We start from the raw sequence: 22518 nt of genomic DNA, 5'->3' as shown, positions 1-22518 counted from the left end.
CGGCAACTGGTGTTGCTGGATGATCATCTGGCGTCCGCTACGCTGTTGCGCCAATCGAGCCTTAAGCTCAATTTCCGCTAACGTCTCTTTGTGTACACCCATAGGAGGATCTTCTTCGTCTGGTTCCTCATTCGGATCGTGAGCTTCTGCAGCCAACTGTTGTGCGCGCTGCTCAACTCTGAGGGGTACAGGCAGCGGAAATTTAACTGGGATGGAGGACGGAATCACCTGTTCGTCTTTTCCAGTTCCCTCCATTTCAACTTCATCATCGGAGAGTTGCATTAAATCCCCCACATCTGTAGGTTTCTGCACAGGCTTGGGCTCGGGTTCGTATGGTTTCGCTGCCCACGTAGCCTCCGCATACCATTCCTTAATCTCCAAAACTCGCTGTAGTTTAGGCATCTGTTTCAGAGGCAGCCTGGCTGCAGGCACCAACTGAGGAACTTTCTCCTCGTCCTGCACTTGACGAGCCATTTTACGATAAAATTCCACAATTAACACAATTAGTTCGACCGCGTCATTAAAATACTACGACTTTTCCGGAATTCAAAATTATCCACGACTAACTGTAATTATGAATGTTACACCGTTGAAAATGAGTACGTGAGCGGAAGTTTTTAATGGTTCAGCTCGCCACTGTCTGTTAATTTTTGAACGTTACTCAAAATCCGAATTCGACCGCTCTGTCCTTCCTTTTGGTTAAATTTTACTTGAAATATAAATTTGTACCTTAATTTCGCATTTGGAGGCGAGGACTCCCTATTTAAAACTGAAAACGAATATTGAAAGCTAAGGGGCAGCTGTGTATGCTTGTGCGCCCCTATGCTACACTTCGGCGCGTTACATTACAAACTTCACCGGAAGTCCCTAAAAGTTAAGCACCACAGGCGCTCCCGTTAATTTGTACTGTTCTTAGAGTGTTCATGTGGTAATGGAGGCTTAGAAGTCTCCGACGGCGTACTTCCAATGAAGTTAACTTGTGTTCCTGTGACGCGGTGCAGTTCACCGGGTTCAAAACCTTTAGTACAGTAATGTACCGGATGACACGTGCTCGGAGGTCCATAGGTTTCCCAAATTCAGCTGTTTTCTTTTCTGGAGGTGGTTCATTATATTCCGCGTAACATAATACGATTTTACACCTAGCAATTTGTGCGATATTTCCTTCTCCTAGTCTTAAGTTTGATGCCTCCCACCATCGAAATGTATAGTGCTGCGACCGGAAGCTGTCATCCGCTACCATACTGCAGTCATACCGCTGATTGCAACCCGCTGCTCTTAAAGCGTCGTGCTTACGGCAGAGTGGCTTAAAAATTGTTTAATTCCAATATACGGCCATCAATTTAGCATAACGTTCTGCCGTCGTATACTTCAATTTCTCAAATTCGAGTTTTACAGTATTTTGAATTTAATATTGCCATATTTAACATTCGGTTAAACAACAAAAGATCCACATTATCACAGCGTTTAATTGATTTAAACCTTAAAACCAAAGTTCTGTTTATCTCGATTATTACTATCCAATTCCGTATTCACTTGTCAGCCAAGCGAACATACTGCTTCATAAGCCAACGCAGCTGTTTACGATCCTGTTTCTCCTCCGGCTGCTTCAGAATAACTGCTACTGCTGCATCCACTTCCTCAGCGTTTTTGTACAAGCTGACGGGACGGGCGTGCAACTTCTTGACTTTCCTTGGTTTCGGCGGAAGTTGTTGTGCAGCTGGAGCTACTTCAGCGTGTGGCTTCAGTTGCATCGCCTGCACCACTGGCTCAGCTGATTCAAGTTCCGGTGCCTTCGTCTGTTTCGGTTCCTTGGGGCAATTCTTGTATGCCTTGCGGACTGCAGCTCTCTTCGCTGCCCAACGCAAATGTACTTGCCAATACCGCACCGTAGCAGCAGCGTGGATCATCTGCTGTTGTGCCATTTCCGGTGAGGGTTTGCCTACATACATGCACCATTCAGTTAGTATTATTTTAAACCATTAAACCGTACTAGGTCTCCGCTCTTAACTATTAGAGCTGTAGAACGTCTTAATAAGACTGAATGTCTGAACAAGTACTAATGCGCCTTACTGATCGTGGCTATTTCAGCCTGCTCTTGTTCTTCTGCGGTCTGCTTCATAGCATCCAAAATCTCCTGCTGGCGTTCCAGCTTCTTCTTAAGTAAGATTCGGATGCGGTCGTCCGCAAACATGTCCGCACCGCGCTGCATGGTGTCCAAGGTGTGAATTGCTTGGGCAAACTTCTCTGCCTCTTCCTTCGTGAAGAAACGGCCCGCGGCGAGCGTATCACGCTGCAGCTGCTGTAGGTGTGCACGTGCTTCCAACATACGGTGCGCGAAGCTACAGAAGTGATCTTTCTGGTGTTCCGCAGTATCAGGATGAAAATTCCGAGTGAGGAGACTCTCTTCTTCACTCTCTGGGCCCAGATCCTGTTCCATAGCTCTTTCAAGAGCTTTCTGTAACGGAATCCCGCTGGGCGACTCTCGCCAAATCTGAATCGCATCCGCATACAACCAAGCATTAAAGTCCCATTTCGGTGGGGCTTTAAGCCTGCTGTAGACTTCGTTTGTCAAAAACACAGCGTCGGAAACAGGAGACGTCATGTTTGCGTTAATTAAAATTGTTTTAGACTGTTTAAGAGCCGCAGGATCTAAAAGTCTTGAGAACTTCCAAATAAAAGAATAAAATGTAAACTTCCGTTTTGCATTACGCGTTATGCGCGATACAGCGTGCACAATTCTCTGAGTACCCCAGGCAGTCACTACCGAGGGTGGTTGGCTTGTTGCCAGTTTGTTGTGGTTTTACCGTTTGCCCCTACGGTATTCTATTTGCATTTTATTCCTTTTATTCAGATTCTGAATCCACGATCAGTCTCGCATTCATCTTCCATTTATTTTATACTTCATCAATTATTCTAACCGGACACAACGAAGATGCACCGACTATAACGATACAGACAGGTTTGTGAGTGAAAACCTAAGAACACACAGTGCAGTTAAAGTTTTCCATAATTTTCGTGGTCCAACGGCTTAACGAAACAACAAATCACTATTCATTTTAGAACTAAAATCATTATTATTCCGTAGGTTGCTCTATCCCATGGGGAATTTCACGCCAAGCGGCCTTCTGCATTATTCATCATGACCACGCTTAGTCCCTCGCTGCATGGCATCCTCGCGTACAGCAGCATCCTGGAGCGGAAATTCATTCCGTGGCTGTTGTGCTTGGTTCGACACGCGCGCCAAGACTTGTCCATACGTCAACGTAGCTCCTTTATCATTCAATTCGCCTGGATCCAACCCAACGGCTGTAATCGTGAACAACGGGTCCTTCACGATATCCACTCCGTGGTTTCGACGCAGCTGATACACCAGGTGAGCAATCTTTGAAGTGTTATGCGGGCTGGCACACAAGAACTGCCAAATCAAGTTATCCGCCGGATGCTCATAATCCAATGTAGCCAGGTACTCATTGAAACGTTTCACTGGCATGACACCACCCGCTTGTAGACACTTATTGCCAATGTAGATTCGCGTATCAGGATGGACGGCAACATACGGTTCTTCGTTTTCCCGTCGCCAAATCGACCATGGATGCGGACGGCCATCCGCACCACGTGCGTAGTCCTTCGTAGTCGGAGGAAGTTGACAGTCATCTTCCTCAGTTTCCTGTCCGCTGTCTGACGGTGATGCACCACTGTCCGATTCTCCATCAACAGAGTCACTGGTGCCCGTCTCTGATCCTTCATCGTCCGCCTCTACCATTTCTGCATCGTCATCTGGCAGTTCCTCTGCCATTAACTCATCCTCAGGAGGAATCTGCTGATCATTGGGATCCATGATAACGTGTAAGTCAGAAGGGAGCACACTTGCAAAAATTTGCCGTTAAATCGCTCTCAATTAAAATTCGCACCTTTAAACTTTAACACTGTGTGCTGCTACCTACTAATTAGATTTTGACTGTAAAATTTTACCCGGATCTCGTGCATCATAAGAAGACAACGAACGCTGTCTAATTCTCTTAATCCTGCCAACCAATGACGAATTATTCTCATACGAGTACGTACAATTTAACCCTTCCAGATTCTGCTGATAGCAAGTTAACCGCGTATAATTTGACTATATACATGTAAAACCATTGAAACCTAACGGAAGTTAAAATATCAAATCATATGTACAACATTTACAAGGTACCATGTACCTGCTTATTTATTTTGCTTATTTCCGGTGGTTTCCTTTGGACCAGCAGTGTACACAATCATCTTCATAAGACAATACGTCGCGTTCGACTTCCGGCCAGTATAGTCTTAATTCATACAGTATATAATCCAGTACGCGCACATTACTAAAATATTTGTGTTTAAGGCGCCAATGTACAGATTCCAACAACAGAGTGCGCCATTGGTGAGGTACCAAAATTCTGTGCACTTTTTCCGGTGAACTGTCTACATAGCAGATGTACCCATTCTTATTTATTATTTTAGGTAAATGCTGCTGTACATACCGGGAGTTATCCACAAGTACGCCATCTACCAGCGCCTTCCACATTTGTATATCTGCACATTCGGATTGCCGGAAACGCCAGAATTCCGGACGCTCCATAATGTCATCATTTACAACACCAACGGGCCAAAATTTCTCCGTGGGCTTCGCCCAATCTGGTATTTCAGGTGGGACCATGTCGTGTACCGGTATGTTACTTTTCTGTTGACTTACCATTGCATTGACTTCCGTTTCGAAAATACCGCAAAATATCTCCGGTTTTACAGTTACTTTTGCTATCTTGTCGGTAGGGGCCATGTCGTGTTCTGGATAAATTATTTTCGTCTCTGGCATAGGTATCGATGGTGGAAATATTGGTTCAATTTTTATTCGCTTCTGTGGTACTTGTCTTTCTGCCGATACCGTCATATACTGGGATACATTCGGGACATCGGCTAATTTGTCTGCCGAAGTAGTATCAGCCGGTCTACCGGTACTCTGATCCCTTTTTCTTTTAGAATGCTCAACCGCGAATTTTACCACTGGTTTACTGACACGTCCAGACTTTGTGCGTACAACCGGGGCCATTTCTTGTTTGTCCAAAAACTCCGCGTATTCACGATCCAGTGGCGATGTCGCCATATCCGGTGTCGGTAGGACGGGCGGCGGAGCCGGCACTTCGTCTACCACATCTGGGCTCTCTTTTTCAAAACAAGAAAGGAGCTTCAGCGGCTGCTCATCAGCAAGGATGACGTCCACATCCCGAAAACAGTAAGGCTTTAGCCTGGACACATGCACTGTGTCTAATTTAACATTTCCCTTTTTGTTACTCTTAACTACATAGTGCACGGGGCTACTTTGCCTAACCACTTCCCAGCCTGCGGTCCATTTAGGGCTGAGACTCGGATTTTTACCCAATTTCCGGTGTAATACGTATACCAATACATGGTCACCCGCATTATATTTTACTTCCGATGTATTAGCATCATACCGTATTTTATCTTTTAGTTTATGCCTGAACTCCTCTGCATTAACCATCTCTAATGCTTCACCCAATCCTCTCTGCATCTGTTGCACATATACGTGTGCAGGAACCACATAATCTTCATCGAGTGGAAGGAAATTAGCCATCGGGAGCCTCATTTCCTGTCCGTACATCAGGAAAAATGGAGAATGCTGCGTCCGTTCGACCACTTTAGCGTTGAAGGCTGCAGTAAGTGCGGGCAGAAAGACATCCCAGTCGTTCTGTTTCTCATTAACATATTTGGCCAATGCCCGTTTTATCTCGCCTACTCTTTTCTCAACAAGGCCATTCCCCTGTTGATGTCCTGACGCCGTGGGTGCGTGAGCGACGCCTGAAAGTGCTAACAATTCCCGAAAAAGCTCAGACATGAAGTTGCTACCACGATCGGAAGTGATGTGCGCTGGCATACCAAATACTGTTAAAATACGCCGGTAAAAGAACAGCGCCAAAGTGGCCGCATCATTTCTTTCTACTGCCTCCGCCACTACGTACTTGCTCCCGTAATCTACCGCAATAATTATGTTTTTGTTTCCAGATTCGGTTGGCGGAAGTGCTGGAGCAACATCGATCGCCCAGACCATTCTTGGAGGAACCGTGGGATTCGTCTGCAACTGCCCCGCCGGTGCCGTTGCCGGTGTATTCTGCGCCAGACATGCCGGACACGAAGCACAGTACTGTCTCACTGCTTCAAACATTTTCGGCCAGTAGAAGTACTTATAAATTCTTTTATAGGTTGCCAGTACTCCTAGGTGAGCTGCTAATGGAGAGTCGTGGTTATCCCGAAGGAATTCGAAACGCCGATGCAAAGGTACATACATGCAGTAATATATCTTCTTGTTTAGTTCGAATTTGTAATACACAACGCCCTGGCGTACTACGAATTTATTCAAATGTAACCGCTCATGCGCAGACATTTTCTCCTTATTATTCTCTAATAATAATTTCCACCTGCAAATGGTTTTATCCCGTGACTGTTCCTCTGCCCAGTATGCCGCTTTTTCATCCTGTACTAATTTCTGTATTTTATTAGCATCGAACGCTTCTTCATCATGTTTGTTTATCACTTTCAATTCCATGGACATCGCAGTCATTTCCATGTAATGATCCAAGTAATCCCGTTCAAGTACCTTATGACACAACTCAATCATGGCGGCATCGCCAGTGAATGGATACGTTTGCCGGTAATCAAACTCGATGTCAGACTCGTCGGATGTTGGCTCGGGTTGATCCCCTGGATTACGACTGAGTGCATCTGCTATGACGTTCTCCTTCCCAGGTATATGCACAGGTTTCGTGTTGAATTGCTGTACGTAAAGGGCCCAGCGTCCAAGACGGCCTGCGGCGTCCCGCATATTATGAAGAAAAACCAGCGCTTGGTGGTCGATCTGGACCTCGAACAAGTAGTCGGAGAGATAGTGCCGCCACTTTTTTAACGCACAGATTAAGGCGTACGCCTCTAACTCAGTTGGAAAATATAATCTCTTCTGAGTTTCGGTTAACTTTCGGCTTAAATATGCGATTGGCCTCCAGTTTGCTGGTACCTCTGTTTTCTGTCCTTTAGGGCACTGCATCAGCACGGCGCCGACGGCAATAGTGCTCGCGTCGACAACAACACGTGACACCGCTTCCGGGTCATAACGGGCCAATACTGGAGCCGAAGTAAGTGCATCTTTTAGCTCCTCAACCGCTCTAATTTGCTCTTCACCCCACTCGAAATCTACCTTTTTCGGTATCAACCTTTGTAATGGCTCTGCCTTCTCCTGAAAATTCTTAATAAACTGGCGGTAGTAACCTACCATTCCCAAAAATCGAAGTATGTCCTTTTTGTCTTTAATCGGGCCGAAATCACGTACAGCCTGTATTTTCTCAGGGTCTGTACTAATGCCGTGTTCATCAACAGTATGTCCCAAAAACGTTATCGTATTTACAAAAAGCTCCGTTTTTTCTGGGCTAATTGTCCAGCCGCATTCCTGAAGACGAAGGAATAATTCTTCAAGATCCTTCATGTGATCTTGAAGATTCTTTGAAAATACAATAATGTCATCAATAAATACTAACACGTTACGCCATTTCATATTGGCTAACGTCAAATCCATGGCACGTTGGAAAGCGGAAGGCGCGTCCTTCATCCCGAAAGGTAATACTTTGTATTGAAATGTAAATTCCTCGCCTACCATCGTTGTTTTAGGACGGTCTTCTGGTTTAATCTTTATTTGCCAGAAGCCAGACTTCAGGTCTATCTTCGAAAATACCTTCGCCTTGTCAAGCGCATTGAGGATATCATCGACACGCGGTAACGGATACGAGCTGCCTAGCAGGCGCTCGTTAAGCTTTCGAAAGTCAACGGTAAGTCGGCGCGACTTATCTTTTTTCTTTACGATGCATATGGGGCTTCCCCACGCCGAATTAGTCGGCTCGATGATACCGTCCTTAACCATTTCCTGTGTTTTTGCTTGCAGCCATTTCCGGTCCTCGAAGGACGTCCTGTACGGCGGCGTCCGCACCGGTGCGCTATTTCCGGTGTCTACCGAGTGTTCGTAAATGGTGCAACATCCTACTGGCCGTGCCTTGGTAGGTAATACCGCCTTGGCCTTGTAAAATATTTTCTTCAATGCCTGTTTATCTGGGCAAATGTCCCCAACTTTAATTTTGGAAAATGTTTCCTCTGTTTCAGCGTCAACCGCATTATCAAACAGTGGACTTTGTGCCTGCATCGCCCGACATTCACAGCGTTTATCCTGCACAGGAAGTCCATTATTATCTCGTGATATACGGCAGAACTCGTCATGATAATTTTCGTTGTACTCTGGGGTATTCATTTGGTACACTTCCTCTACGGCAACGATACTACCCAGGTTAGTATCTTTATTCAAAATTAACTGCTGATCGGAAACGTTCATAACACAAAGTCGACAGTTTCCTTTATCATTCAGCGAAACAACGCCATCAAACAACAAGGCATTCTTGTTATTTTCTGGGATTTTGCCTTCATACAGATACGGCTTCTCTTGCAGGTTTGCCCTGTTAAATCGGTGCAGACTTTCCGGTGACAGTTCTGTTGTTGCACGGATAATTCCCTGACTGTGCGGTTGAATTACCACTGGTTGGACCGGAAATAATTCCATCTTGAAGAATTCTATCGGGCCGACTTCCGGCTGTACATTATAAATTTCATCAAGGTCAGAGGGAAACATTTCCTGCATCATTTCCCGTGTATCTTGCATTAATTCGGGCTGGTACATATTGTGCTCAGTCATATTCATTTCCGCTTGTTGCAGATGCGCTTCACGATAGGCTAACTCGATACCGTCGCGCGTATATACACACGCCGGAATTTCCACCGATTCCCTCGCGTCCTGTGATCTCTTGGGCAAACTGTGTGCCACTCTCTGTGGCGGCTGGCTTTCCATAGCCATCTGCGCTACTGTTTGCTGTTGTAATAGCTGCCGTTTCCACCGGCGGCTCGCACCTGATTTCCTTCTTCTTGCAGGCATATACCCCGTATCTTCCGGTTGTATTCCGAAAGTTCCTGTGTTTCCGTATACCGGATTATCTGCAAATTGTTCTGGAGGAGGGATAACCTCGTTATTTTGTTGAATCTGATTCCATAACCGGTGCTGTTCCTCGATACTGACATCCGCCACTGCGACCTGGTTTAACTGGACATCCGGGTTACAGAAATCTGGGATTCTTTTTCTCTGTCCATGATATGCCACTGACGGGTCCTGCGTTGCGCCTGAATACACCACCGTATCATTCGGATGTGTCTGTGGTCTGCGCCGTACTTTGGAAACGTCAAGACCGTACGGTAATTTCGATAGCGCTTGATCTCGCGTAAATTGCTGCTTCTCCGCCTGTCTATCCTCGTAGGAGACTGGTACATGTCCCATGTCAATTGGCGACATACTCGGTTCTGGAATAAACCTTCCGTTTTCGAAGTCACCTGCCGGAGCGGGATTTTCCGGTGAGAATGTAACTCTCTTCTTTTCTGGCTCAGCTAACCGTTCCTTCCGGTGAGTAATTGTAAACTGCTGCCGGAAATTAACTGAATTACGGCATACTTCACACTCTTTTTCATACTCTTCAATCTGGATGATGATATCCGGCCAGTAAAACATTTTTACAAGATACGGGTATAATTTTTCACGTGGCCCATATACTTGATTATGTATCAATATTTCGTGAAATTTAGCTATTAACTTGTCCCGCCACTGAAATGGGACATATATGCGTGGGCACTGCCCGTCATGATCAGGGACGCGGCAAATCAAGCCTTCAAACGTAAGCATCCGGTTTAATTCATTCTTCAAGTAATTCGTATTCGCATTTTGCGGGTTATTTAGAAACTTCAGCCACATCCGGCTATCCATACAATTCTGCTGCTCTTTTTTCCAGAACTCAACATCTCTGAATTCCTTTTCCGTCGGGAATCTGTCCTTGTCCTGCGGCCGGGTTAACGGCATCATCCATTTCATCAATTCTGGATTTCGCGCCAAGCGGTGCGGGTATTCCCGTTCGTGCACTTCGTCAACGTGCTGGTGATTGAAGTCAATCGGTACAACATTTAGCACCTTTGTACTAAAAACTACGCATTCAACTGTTTTATTTGATTTTTTAGGAAACCCGGCGAATGTGTACTGTTCATCCGGTACCATTCTCAATAATGCTGCCAATGTGGAAAGTGATTTTACCGGAGGTTTATTGTCACCCCCACAAACTTGACTGGGATCTATTGCAAGACATCGTCCACCTTTAATTGCCGTTTCATTTGGATTATTCACGCACCGTGACGGTAGCGGAAACTGTTCACTTTCCTTTCTAATTCGTTCCTCCTGGAAGTTTTGCTGTGGCACACCACCTCCCCCACAAACTTGACTTGGACCGGAGGTTACTTCCATTGTCGGTACAACTTCTGTTTTCTTTTGTTGCTTTGGCTTTACATAGCCCTTTACTGCTTCATGTACAGCTTCCTCCAGGAATTCTTTGTCACGTTTGTCTGAGCCCGGCAACAATGGCTTCGGTGCCGGCGACGGCGTCGACACAACCGTACGTACTGGATTCTCCAGTTTTGTAGGGCGCGGCCACTCTTCTTTTGCCCGTTGTAAATGCATAAGGCATATTTCCGGTTTCGCTTTTGCAAGTATCAGGTGAGCTGATTCATATGGTACAAACTGAGCTTCTTTTGCTACACCTATTCTTTCAGTCAACATCAGCGCCGGTATCGACGGCGACTGCTTAACTCCTGGCGGCAGCAATGGGTCAAAATGATGTGACCGTATGATGTCCGCCATATGATGCATTCGGCGCGGATACCAATCCGGTGCAGTGGGATGACGACGTGAGAGTCTCCAAGTCATCGTGCTCATATCCAGAATGAACGGCTTTGTCGCTAGGAAATCAAGACCGAGCACAATGTGATCCCGATCAAACATGGTGCTGACCAGTAAGGCGTGTTCAAACGCTGTTCCGAACTCGTGTATGGTGACTACCACCGACATCGGCTCAATTACTTGGCGCCCTTGATACGCCGTGTGCACCACTCTTCCCTGAATGTGATCCGGACACCGGTGAATTTTTAAATTCATATCCTTCGCCATTTTATAGGACATTACAGAAATGCTCGAGCCGGTATCTATCATAGTTTTGACTTTTCTGTAATTTACATCAATTACAGAGTACCAAGCCTGTGCGTCAAGTGTCGGCATCAAGCATACATGATCAGCTAGCGGGTACTGATCAATGTCCACTACTTCTGCCGAATTACACTGGATCGGAGGGATTTCCAGTCCCGCAGGTAGATCAAGGTCCATCATATTTATTTGGAGGCCGTTTGCCCTATTTAGAATTTCCGGAGTTGGCTCGTACAACCTGGGTAGTGCTAACGGGTTTCTGCACGAGTTTGCCGTATGTATTCCGTGACAACGGTAGCAAATCTCAATGCCCCGTGTGGTTGCCCATTTTTCCCTAACAACATTTCTCTCATCGAACGGAATTTCTTCCCCTTGATTAGGCACTGGCGTGTTTTGCCGATTATTATTATTATTATTATACTGCGGACGGAAGTTATTATTATTATTCTGTGGGCGATAATTATTATTATTTCCACCCCGATGAAAATTATTATTATTACGATTATTATAACCGTAATTATTCGGCCGGAAGTTACCCTGGTTATAATTATTATTATTTGCAGGTCCGTTTGGCCGGAAATTCTGAAAATTCTGCATCGGCGGAAGCGGCTGCTGTACTTGCTGCACGGGCGGCGGCGCCGGAGCCTGCATCTGCGGCTGTATCTGAGGCTGGATTATCGGCGGCGGAGGAAATGCCTGGGCGTACTGCACTGGCTGCATCTCCATCACTTGCGGCTGCTGATATACCGGATACGGTATGTACTGTACTTGTTGCTGAGGTACATTCGGTACAGAAATAGGCTGCGCCGGCGCCGGCGGTGGCGGCGTCTGACTTCCGGTCTGTACATTCTGATAATTGCCAGAGCCGTAGTACGGCCTGGAATATCCTCCGCGGTTATTATAAAAGCTCCCGCGATTCCCTCGTGACGAATAGTAATTTCCTCGTGGCTGGTATTCACCGCGACTGGTGCGATTTTCCGCTTCAACGTTACTGCCCGCACTCCGCGGCTCTCGAATTGTTACGCGCTGACGCGGCTCATCTTCCTTCCGTTCGTCATCCAAAATCTTTTGCAGTTTCTCACAGTCCTGAAGCTGTGCTTCGAACTCGGCATACGTTTCCGGTCGATCCCTGTAGATGGTTCGATACCACTCTTTCCTGTTCTTTTTCAAACCTTCCAGGAGAATTTCCACTTTTTCTTCTTCTTGAACTTTTAGTTCCTTAAACCATATTAAGAAACTGTCCATATACGTGCGTACAGCTTCATCCCGCTGGCAATGACGATTGTTCATTGCTCTTCTCATTTCCGCTTTAGACGATGCACCATTAAAATGCTTAATTATGGCCGGTTTGAAGAATTCTGACCATGTCTTTGTCTTATTGTCTTTATAGAGATCAGCGAACCAAACATAAGACGGTCCCTTTAGTGCACCGGAAATCGCTCGACAAGTCTGTTTATCGTTCCAGCCGTTTGTGGTACGACACTGATCGACGGAAATCACCCACTGCTGGATACGCTCAGGCCGGGTGTCATCGAAATTCTGAAGCTTCATCCCGGACTCATTCCTCTCTGTACCCCTTTCCGTTAACCTCTCCAGAATATCCGCGATTTTATCGTCGCGCTCTGATTGTCGTACTTCCCGAGGATCCTGGAGGATAATTCTGTGGGACGATCGAGACGACGTCGATCCCGTCGCACTGGGCGGACCGCTTTGTTCATCATCCTCGCTATCGTCATCACGTTCTGTTTCCTCATCCGATTCAATCTTACGGCTATTTTTCTTCTTCTTCTGTTCTGTTTCGATAGTGTGCTTCTGCAACACTTCCTTCCGTAATCCCGGTTTTGATGTTTTCTTTAACTTAATAAAATTGTCTTTTATTTCAGGCCTTTCTGCTGCCTTATCCTGACGGATTACCGGCTTCAGCGACGGAGCTGCACTCGCTTCCCGTTGTGTATGTGACGAATTTGGATCAGAAGGGGTGAATGTCTGATGATCGTAGCGATCATTTCCGGGCGGAGCAACTGTGTCTCCCGTGCTCACTGGTGCTTCCGGTTCAAAGTGAACTTCTCGGGCCGGATGCTGTGCCTGATTCCGGTAATGTTGCACTTCCTCCTGCAATTCTGCGTAAGCTGCTTCATTGTTGTGCAAATGCTGTTGCAGATTATATATGGCGACTCGACATTGATCACCTTCCGCTCGAAGACGATCCGCTTCCGTTTGGCGCAGGTAAGCAACAGCTTGTGCTTCTTTTACTTCTTTTTCCAACTCTGAGCATTTATTACACGGTTTATCCAGCCGACGTTCCTTCTTTAATTTTTCACTTTCTGCCTTTTCATTGGCCAGTTCAACTTTATACTGTTCAATTGTAGACAGCAACGTTTCTTCCCTATTTTTAGAGACGGCCGAGGTTGCTGCTCTAGTCGATTGTAAATATAATTCATTCTGGGATTTTACCGTAGCCAGTTCTTCCTGTAACTGTGCTACATAATCGGCATTCGGATTAATTCTTTTTTGTTCTTCTACCAACTGCTTCCGCAACTTTTCCAGTTCATTATACTCTGAACTACTTCTTTTCTGTAGCTCCACGTAGGCATCTCTCTGTTGCTGTAATTCTCTACGCAACGTATTTGCCTGTTCCGCTAATCTATGATTCTGTTTCTGCAGGTCGGCGTCAGCCTGCTGATTAACATTTGACTGCCGGGATGCTTTCAATGCTTCATACTCCCGTCGGAGCTCTTCTGTGGCATTTTCCAGATTGCGATTATCATCCTTTAACTGGTTAAGTTCATCCAGTAATTTTCGTATTCCCTTTTATCTTCTTCCGATTTTTGTCGATAGTTTAAGATACTTTCGTTGAGTGCTTTATTCCGGTAAAGGGCCGTATCCCGCTCTTTACTAACTGTTTCGCACTTTTTCCGCATTTCGTTAAATTCATTTTGAAATTTTAATTTATTATTCCTCTCCTCCTGCAGGAGCTGATCCATGCGTTTTGATTCACCAATGGAGTCCAGTTTTGCTTTTGACTGTGCCACTATTCTCCGTATTCCTCGGAATAGGAACGGGAGTGACTCACGTGTGATCTTTTCCAAATCTTTTTCTGTGACTGCCGTGGCCAACCTATCATCAACGCTGGCGGCCTGTTCCATGAATTCTTCGTCAGAGAATTCGAAATCCTTATCCGTTATGTACTGCTGCAATCCCAACTGGGATGCATGGAAAGTGGAATTACCTGTGCGAATCATTTTCATTTTAGGTAAGTCTGATTTATCCTCCAACCTACTGGTTGGTGACTCGTAATTAGACGAGTAATCGTCTTCCGTTTCCATCATGGCTGCATTGAAGTCAATGAGACTTCCGGCCGATATAGGCTCGTTTAAATTCTCAGGCTGAGAGGGCGCCTCTTTTGGTGCCGACTTCTCTTCCTGATTCACAACTGTTGTGACGACCTTTTCCTGTGCGGATCGGGTTTGTCTTTCCGTTTCCTGTGGCGTAACTTTGCGCTGCGCCGCAGCCTCTGTTTGTTTCCTTGCCTCAATTTCTTTCAAAAATTCAGGCATTTTCTCACGTGCACGGGCGACTGCCGCTTTAAACTGCTCATCCGACACATATTCTTTTATGTACGGTTCCGGAATGCACCGGTCTGTCGTAAGCCAATTTGGGTAATAATTAGGACGTCTCTTTTGGAACTGTGGCTGTTGTGGGTCCTCTTGGTATTTTGTCCAGAGTTTCCCGCAATACATTACATCGGGCACTTCAATGCCTAGTTCCCGATACAACAGTTCCAAGGAGATTTCTTCCGCATTAAACTTGAACCTTTTCTGCTGTGACGCATCGTATGCGCCTTTATACAGTGCAAGAATGTTCGGGTCAATCTTTGTGATCGCCCTCGAACTTTTCTTCCCTGAATCTGCCATGATGTAGCTTTACTGGTCGTTAACCTTTGCGGTTAATCTACCCAAGTAAACTACTACTTATTACTTATTTTATTTCCGGCGATTGTGCCAGAAATACAGCAGCACTTTTGCCGCCTTATATCCGCTCCCGATTCTCCTTTTAGGTTTGAAACGGTATGCAGGATAATTCCCTATGCTGTGGGAAATCTTTGCGATCTCTACCACAGTTTAAACTTTACTTAATTTCTTACTGCTGCAGGTCAGTCACCGACTACCTGGTTTGTTTACGTTTTAGCTGCCAGCTACCGCTAGCTGCTGATCTGGCTACCGATTTGGCGCCTTTTGTTCTGCTCCGCTGAAGATTTTATCTAGGCTGGCCAATTACTATGGCTTTAGCCCTGATTATATCTACAGCTACTGCTTACTACAGGCCAGGCACACTGACACTGCAATTACACTTTATTCTCCGCGGTCACTGCTTTGCGCAGACAACCCGGAAATTACCCACTTTCTGCTTTCCGCAAAAAGCACTGTAGCCGACCTTTAAGGTTTCGACTACTAGTTATTACTGCACAGTTTCGGTCCGAATGCAATACAATTATTAAATTTACTGGGCGAGGAAGCTCAACCCGGTGTGGAAGCACACCAATTTAGCGAGGAAGCTCGCTTAAAACAAAAACCCTAGGCCAGATCAGGAACGCTGACCTCCTTCGGCGCACCTTTCGGTTCGACGCCTTTCTCGGACCATCAACACTTTTTCACAAAACACCATCCAATTTCCATCCGTAATTTACCGTAACATCAGGGAAATTACGAGACACCCGGTGGGCGCCATGTCGTATTGCTCGATCCTGCTAATGACAGTCAGTTCGGTACGGTATATCCGGTGGATGCCCTGTACGAAACGGATTGTAGATCTGCTCCCTGCCTTAATGCCCAGTCGGTAGAACAACTCTTAAATCAACTGTTACAGTAAATCGGACGGAAATGGATAATTCTGGAACACGTAAAATCAGGAATCCCTCAGCAATTGTGCTGAATACTCCTAACTTCCGGTCGATACACATGAGGGTCCACGAAGCACGAGCATACCGTGATTACCACGCTATAATCCGTATCTAATTATGAACGTCGATAACACAGAAAATGCTTTACTCCGCTAACACACAATCATATGCACAACACAGGGAAGTTGAAAGTAAGTAGTCTCAAAGTCTGAAATCCAAGACTGATCCGAGACCGCTCCAATATTAGGAATAACTCAAGCTTATATAGACTAGAAATGCCGTACATCAGAATACATCGCTAAGCCATAACGAGTAACGAATCACAGACTAGATGGAACGATAACCACTTCCGGTTGTACTTGCAGGTAGAGGCGGACAGTCAGTGGATGCACGGTGGAATCCCTCGTACGTACTCCTCCACACGTCAATACAGCTGTCATGAAGAAATTTTTCGAGTGCAATTTTAGTGCAAACATTACTGTGACCACCTTAATGACCACTGGTCAGCTTCTTGATAAATTTGTCACCGGGTTTTTGCTACGACCAAACCTAACGACGCAATCATCACAAGAAAGGTTAGGTTAATTTTACTGCGTTTTACTGAATCTCATCTGGCTGCGCATGCAGTACTCGTAGTGATTCCGCAATCAGCACCATAGTCTGCACATTGTTCGGAAGTGAAATGCATGCATATATACTGTAGAACTACAGATGCAGTATCGCACAGACATAAAGATTCCGATGCCAAAACTTAAATATTTCCGCTGCCGTAATTCGTTGTTGGTGTTGCATGGAGATGTGAGATTCAAGACGGTGTAGACGGCCTGTGTTTCCTGGAACATAATCTGGCAGGGCGACACATGTACAATAAAAGAAGATGATCCCTATCAGAGCGTAGTTCAGACATGCTCCCCAAACAGACACTCCTGCAGATAGTCGAAGGATCGCAACACTGTTCGTACTGTAAAAGTCTGACTGATTTTCCAGGCAGTCAGGCTATCTCATGGAAGAGCAAATTCCCTTTCCTATGGCTCTTAGAAATGCCTCAAATTTCGACTCCGTATGCCATTTTTTTCGCATCCAGAATGCTCTCGGCTCTGATGATCAGAACCACTGTGAGGAAACGGATCCTGCATTACGGTGTTATGCCGCTCTTGTCTGGATCTTAGCGAGCGAAGCCCTTGAGTGCTGCTTTGCTTTTTTAGTCTCCGGAAAACAATTGAATAAGAGTTGCATCTGCATATGGGAAATTTAGTGCGCAACTAAGCTACATTTCGTTGTATTTTTTTTGTAACTACCGCAGGGAATACGGGCGCTCGGTGCAGATATTCACGCACAAGGTTTTCTGGATCGCCGGTACATTTCCTCTATAAATGCCTTTGGCTCCGACACGAGCTGCTGGCTGGTGTTTTCGCACTTTTGCAGCCTCTGTATTCACAGCATGTTGCTGACTGCTGCAGAACGCGGTAGTTATCGTCACCATCCTTGCAAAGAAACCACTTCATTCAAGGACCTGAAAAATGTAAGTATTAAGAACACGATGTAGTTCTACAGATAGTGCTGGTTTGCTGGAAACTCAGTGCGTGAGTGCATGTTGTTGCCAAGGCGGAAGTAGGACAGACACATAGAATGCGGCATTGATAGTGGTGAGTAGAAAAGCTCAGGCTGACTTCAGCAGTGAGAGACTTACCCCACCGTCATTCGTAAGCCTCGTTTCCAAATAATTTTTTGTTCTTTTGACGAACTTACAAGGTTTCCAGTTGTACTACAAGTTCGAGAACATTTCAAAGCACAATGAAACCATGTACGTATATACCGTACTTCGTGCTTTATTAGGAAGGGGAGAATTACTGCGAATTGTTTTCGATTAGGCAAAAGTGGCAAAAATACGCCCTGCACTAGTGCGGGGCACAACAAAAACTAAAAAGCACTCGCACTGAAAAGCAGTACACCCTAGTACTAGTGTGTAGAGGTTTTCAGAACCAATGTTTTTCGTATTTCGCTTTGACTTTGATTTGACCGTTAGTAACTTGGGAGACAATCACTTATTAGACATCAATCGAGAGGGTCGGCCTAATAACAAGCACAAGTACAAGCTCTATTCGTATTTAATTTTCGTATTATTCGTATTCAGTAGCAAGCACAAGCACAAGCTCTGAGCACAGTTCGCACCCGGTTCGAGTGTGACGTTTTGACTAATGATGGTTGCTTAATGCTTATATACCGTGACGAATTCAGCCACAAATGTTGCCCCTTAGCCCTTTAGACCGGCGCAGGCAGCAGTACTGGGAAACGGTTAAAGGCGTTCCGTTTTCCCCCTTCTGTATTATAATATACCGGTATTATAGTGTACACTACATTTACATAACGTTTAGACAATAATAATAATGAACTCGTCCAACCTACAGGCGGCAAAATAGTATATATTAATTCTTAATATAAGGGGCGAAAGTAAACGCGTTCCACCGTTCCCCTGTACTGCTGCCGTCACCCGCCTGGAGTGTGACGTTACGGCAATACATATGGTTAAATCTGGCGCGGTACGTAAGCGCCATGTTCAGCCACAACGTCAAACTCCAGTCGGGTGACGGCAGCAGTACAGGAGAACGGTGGAACACGTTTACTTTTGCCCCTATATTTGGTATTGATTTTGACCATACACGAGATTCTTTCTTTCCTTTGTGCTCAAATGCGCTAAGCACAATGGTAACCATAAACCTGTTCTTTTATAGCAGAACCCAAGCCACCGCATTATGACCGATTCGGTGTACATCACCCGTTAAGCGAGACAGTCGCTTGCTAGTAAATCACTGCAGATCAGCTCATCAACGGCAACGATGCACCAAGCGTTGTCAGCTACACAAAGCTTGCAGACAACTTGCTGCTTCGAGCGACTAGCATTGCTGGTGAAAAGTGGAAAGAATTTGATTTGCACAAAAAATCGTCAGGGAAACGAAAAAATAAGCCGCGAAGTAACCGGAAGCTTGACAAGCATCACTGCGCTTTCCTATCATTAACAGTAGTTCACTGCCCTGCTAACAGGCCCAACCTACATAATTTGCAATTGTTTCATCTTTCACTGATTCATTGTAGCCGTCTTAAGCGGCATTCGATCAAGAATGTCGCGCTGCCGATACAAAATCATGAGCACGTCAAAGTTATTTGGTGGATTTAACAACAGATGATTGTCTCGCTTAAACAAGCTGAGCCAGTACTTTCTGTACCGTGAGTTTATTCACTAAGACGTTAAGGCTGCGCGCTTCTGCCGGCGTTTTTGGAAGCAGGTTATTGCATTCTGCTGCTATATGATTCATGCTAGTTAATGCCGAAGTGGGTTGTGCTCGCAACATCCGGTTAGTGGGTAGCTATGGTTATCGTGCGATTCCAAAAAGAACAAAATTTAAAAATGTTTATACATAACTCAGAATTCTCAATTATACTATGATGTGGAATTCGCTAAAAATGCGATATAAAGAAAAATGCACTCGATCTCACGAAGGCTTGTTATAGTTTCTGGCACCGCCTTTACACAAACATATTATAACACCTCCTTAAATCTTTTGCGCGGCAACGAATCATCGCTTTGCGACGTGTATCTGCGGTGTCTTACTCAAGTAAACGGTCCATACTTATACTAGTACAGCATACAAGCAGCAACGCAAAGCCCCGAAAATGTTACGCCTTAGCAAAGTTCTTTGAATTTTTTTTTGCTCACCACCTCTTAAAAAACTGTACAGCAACAGCTGCGGGCCACAACGCGCCGCATCGAGCAGTAGATATAAAACGCCGGCTTCGAGGTAAAACGCAAACCAGACCTTCTGTTTGATATACCTGAATCTGTACCCGGCATACCCGCACTAATAATGTCATCTTCTAATGCTCCAATGACCTTAAGCAGACGTTCCTGCAAACTGTCTGTCAATGTCTCCAGTTTATTCTTCCTTGCGCTGTTGTGGTTTATCAGTCCGGTACCATGCCAACTGGTGGTACCTTTGGGAAAATTCACCTGGCTGGACCGCCAGAGCCTCCCGTTGGCCCTGCAAACCACCACGGTTACCCCCATCAATGAGCAGGTACAAGTGCCAGCATTGCCTAGGAAAATGGCCGATAACGGAAGTCCGGCGGATGTGGCATTCGTCGAGGCCTGCAAGGGCATGACCTCCGCGGCGGGTCTGCAGTGCCCGTGCGCCGGGATCGGCCAGCGCTGCGCGGACCCGGCATCTGTCTGCAACGCCCGGCGCCAGTGCGTGTGCGATGATGCGCTGGCCTACCAGGATTCCAGCGGCACCCGCTGTATTCGCTATTCAACTACTAGTACGTATTGCATGCAGTTTTATATACAATTATGTCGGTGAATCGGTGCTAAAAATGGATAAAATTATACATTTTACCGTAATTACTGCACTTGCACTTGCACGCCTGAAGTAAAAAATCTTGTTATTTCGGTTTTGCAAATTTTTAACCGTCGAAACTAATGTCTGACAGCGCGAGGTCGCTGCTGTCCTGCTACTGCTGATTGCAACGCATTTCTTAAAGCTTTACCTTCAACTGCGCCATTTACGTGCCCGCCCTCTCGTCCTTGCACTGAAGAAAACTGTCCGCCCTGCTCGACAGCTACCTGCGCGCGCTGTCCCTGCCCGGCCTGCTCGGCAGACACGTGTTCGCGTTGCCCTGCCGACCTCTGCGCAGCACCAACAGCTGCTACGACCACAGCTTGTCCGCCCTGTTTGGCCGACACTTGTTCGCGCTGCCCAGCCGACCTCTGCGCAGCCACTACAACTGCGACATCTACTGTTGCGACATCCACAGCTTGTCCATCGACGACATGCGCACCCTGCCCAACGACAACCACAGACACTACGACCAGTAAGTGAATTAATCATCAAACAAATGAGCGCCAGCATGATCAGTTGAGTACGTATATGCTTGTTTCACCTGCAATCTGCTTTAATAAGAAACTGACATGCTATACGGAAGTCGCACCGACTACCGTACTCGATGACCAACCATACACAGTCGGTACAGTGGGAATACACTCTGGACTCCGATGAGTGGTCGTACACAACGAAACTACTTCCGCTAGGTACTGCGGATGTGCCTAACGAAAGCTACCGAAACCCAAACACTCAGGAACTTCCCAAATGTTTAATCAACAAACAGAACACACTTCTACCAGAAGGTCACACCAACTTTCCAGTCAAAGCTAACTTCACAGTCTTCAGACTCTTCCAACTCTGCAGACCAAAGTCTAACTATGCAATCAGAATCGCTAATGGAATTAGTGATCAAATGCGTTAGATAAGAACAGCAAAATGGTACGAAACAGACAACACGTGCGTCATAGCACGTACGTACGTACACGCTTTCTACGCATAGCGTGTTACCCCCACTGCTGGGAATTAACGTCCGCGTTAATCAACAGCGCAAAACAAACAGAACAAAACCAAATCAATAAAAACACTCCAACTCCAGGAAAAGTACCGTAATCCTGGAGGATCCAGTGCATCACCATCCGTGTGTGGAATCCGGGGGTGAAACGGGGGTTCGAAGAGCGGTCCAAGTTAGCGATCCGTCCACGTCCTCCGGAGTTCCTTGTTCCAGACGCGTACATCATCATCCATCCAAAACGTTGAAAATTCCGTCCGTTCCGTCCATGAGTTTTTCGTCTCTCCTCTTCCTCCAAAGAGCTCGAGGATCCACACTTAAACCAGCCAAACATATCAGAAATGGCAAAATCTCTGATAACACTGGCAAAATCAATCAACAGCACGAATCAAAATGGATAAATAAAATCCATGTTACCACATCTTCAGAGTGCACCATAAAGCGGATATTTATTTTCCACTTTTTCTGGCACTCACCCCCACTGCAAGTTTGCACTTGCAGTTAAACGATCGAACAAGCCAGAATCAAGCAGACCACAAGAACTAACCTCAGCGTACGGTTCTTGCAACGATCGAGCAAACCTGGCCATTACAGCCAACATTATCCCAAATTAACTCAAGGATGATCGATCAGAACTGGATTAAACACAACATCCAGTTCTCAAACAAACAAACAGTAACTGCACTTTTTACAACTGCAAAAGTTCAAACTGATTTTTGAAATCATTTTTGAAAAATGCACGCGCTTTAATGCCGTACAGCGTTTCGGCACGCGTAACTGCTACACCAGCGGCTACGACACCAGACACAAAGTACTTAAACGATAAATACTTAACTTCAAATTCATGAACAGTCATAATCCATAACTGTTCACTATCAATCACATTCACAATCAGCATCCCCTTTTTGCTGATTAATTCTGCGGTTGCGAATAAAAGCAAGTTTTCTGTCAACACACCCGTGACAGAAATCGCGGACTCGCAACGTTGCAGTCTCAACTTAACAGTGCGTGCAACAGTGCGCACACTCTGATTGCATTCTCCACAAGTCAGAATTCATCCCAGGCCAGTAATAAGTCCGCAAAATATGCTTACGGACTG

General features: G+C 45.7%; 1 protein-coding gene and 3 long non-coding RNA genes across 4 annotated transcripts; 3 read left to right on the top strand and 1 right to left on the bottom strand.

The window, feature by feature from the left end:
• Window positions 1–1529: 1529 nt before the first annotated feature.
• LOC129582908 (uncharacterized) lies at window positions 1530–2698 on the bottom strand. The gene is made up of 2 exons (XM_055474537.1): window positions 2071–2698; window positions 1530–1939 (listed from the first exon to the last, which is right to left on the bottom strand). The coding sequence occupies exons 1-2, from the start codon at window positions 2600–2602 to the stop codon at window positions 1530–1532; spliced, it is 942 nt and encodes a 313-aa protein (XP_055330512.1). The 5' UTR covers window positions 2603–2698.
• A 3098-nt stretch (window positions 2699–5796) lies between these two features.
• On the top strand, window positions 5797–6304 carry LOC129583062 (uncharacterized). Its single transcript, XR_008689718.1, has 3 exons — window positions 5797–5935; window positions 6040–6175; window positions 6237–6304. It is a non-coding gene; the product is annotated as an uncharacterized LOC129583062 (long non-coding RNA).
• A 3388-nt stretch (window positions 6305–9692) lies between these two features.
• Window positions 9693–11061, top strand: LOC129583061 (uncharacterized). Its single transcript, XR_008689717.1, has 6 exons — window positions 9693–9785; window positions 9900–10059; window positions 10123–10407; window positions 10471–10651; window positions 10708–10842; window positions 10898–11061. It is a non-coding gene; the product is annotated as an uncharacterized LOC129583061 (long non-coding RNA).
• A 122-nt stretch (window positions 11062–11183) lies between these two features.
• LOC129583060 (uncharacterized) lies at window positions 11184–16521 on the top strand. Its single transcript, XR_008689716.1, has 7 exons — window positions 11184–11298; window positions 11698–11889; window positions 12525–13228; window positions 13295–13360; window positions 13799–13912; window positions 14107–14387; window positions 16400–16521. It is a non-coding gene; the product is annotated as an uncharacterized LOC129583060 (long non-coding RNA).
• The last annotated feature ends 5997 nt before the right edge of the window (window positions 16522–22518 follow it).

This window comes from Paramacrobiotus metropolitanus, unplaced genomic scaffold (genome assembly GCF_019649055.1).
Source record: "Paramacrobiotus metropolitanus isolate TYO unplaced genomic scaffold, Prichtersi_v1.0 Parri_scaffold0000009, whole genome shotgun sequence".
NCBI classification, from domain to species: domain Eukaryota; kingdom Metazoa; phylum Tardigrada; class Eutardigrada; order Parachela; family Macrobiotidae; genus Paramacrobiotus; species Paramacrobiotus metropolitanus.
The sequence above is the reverse complement of the archived record's forward strand: the minus strand, read 5'-3'. Positions and strand labels throughout refer to the sequence as shown.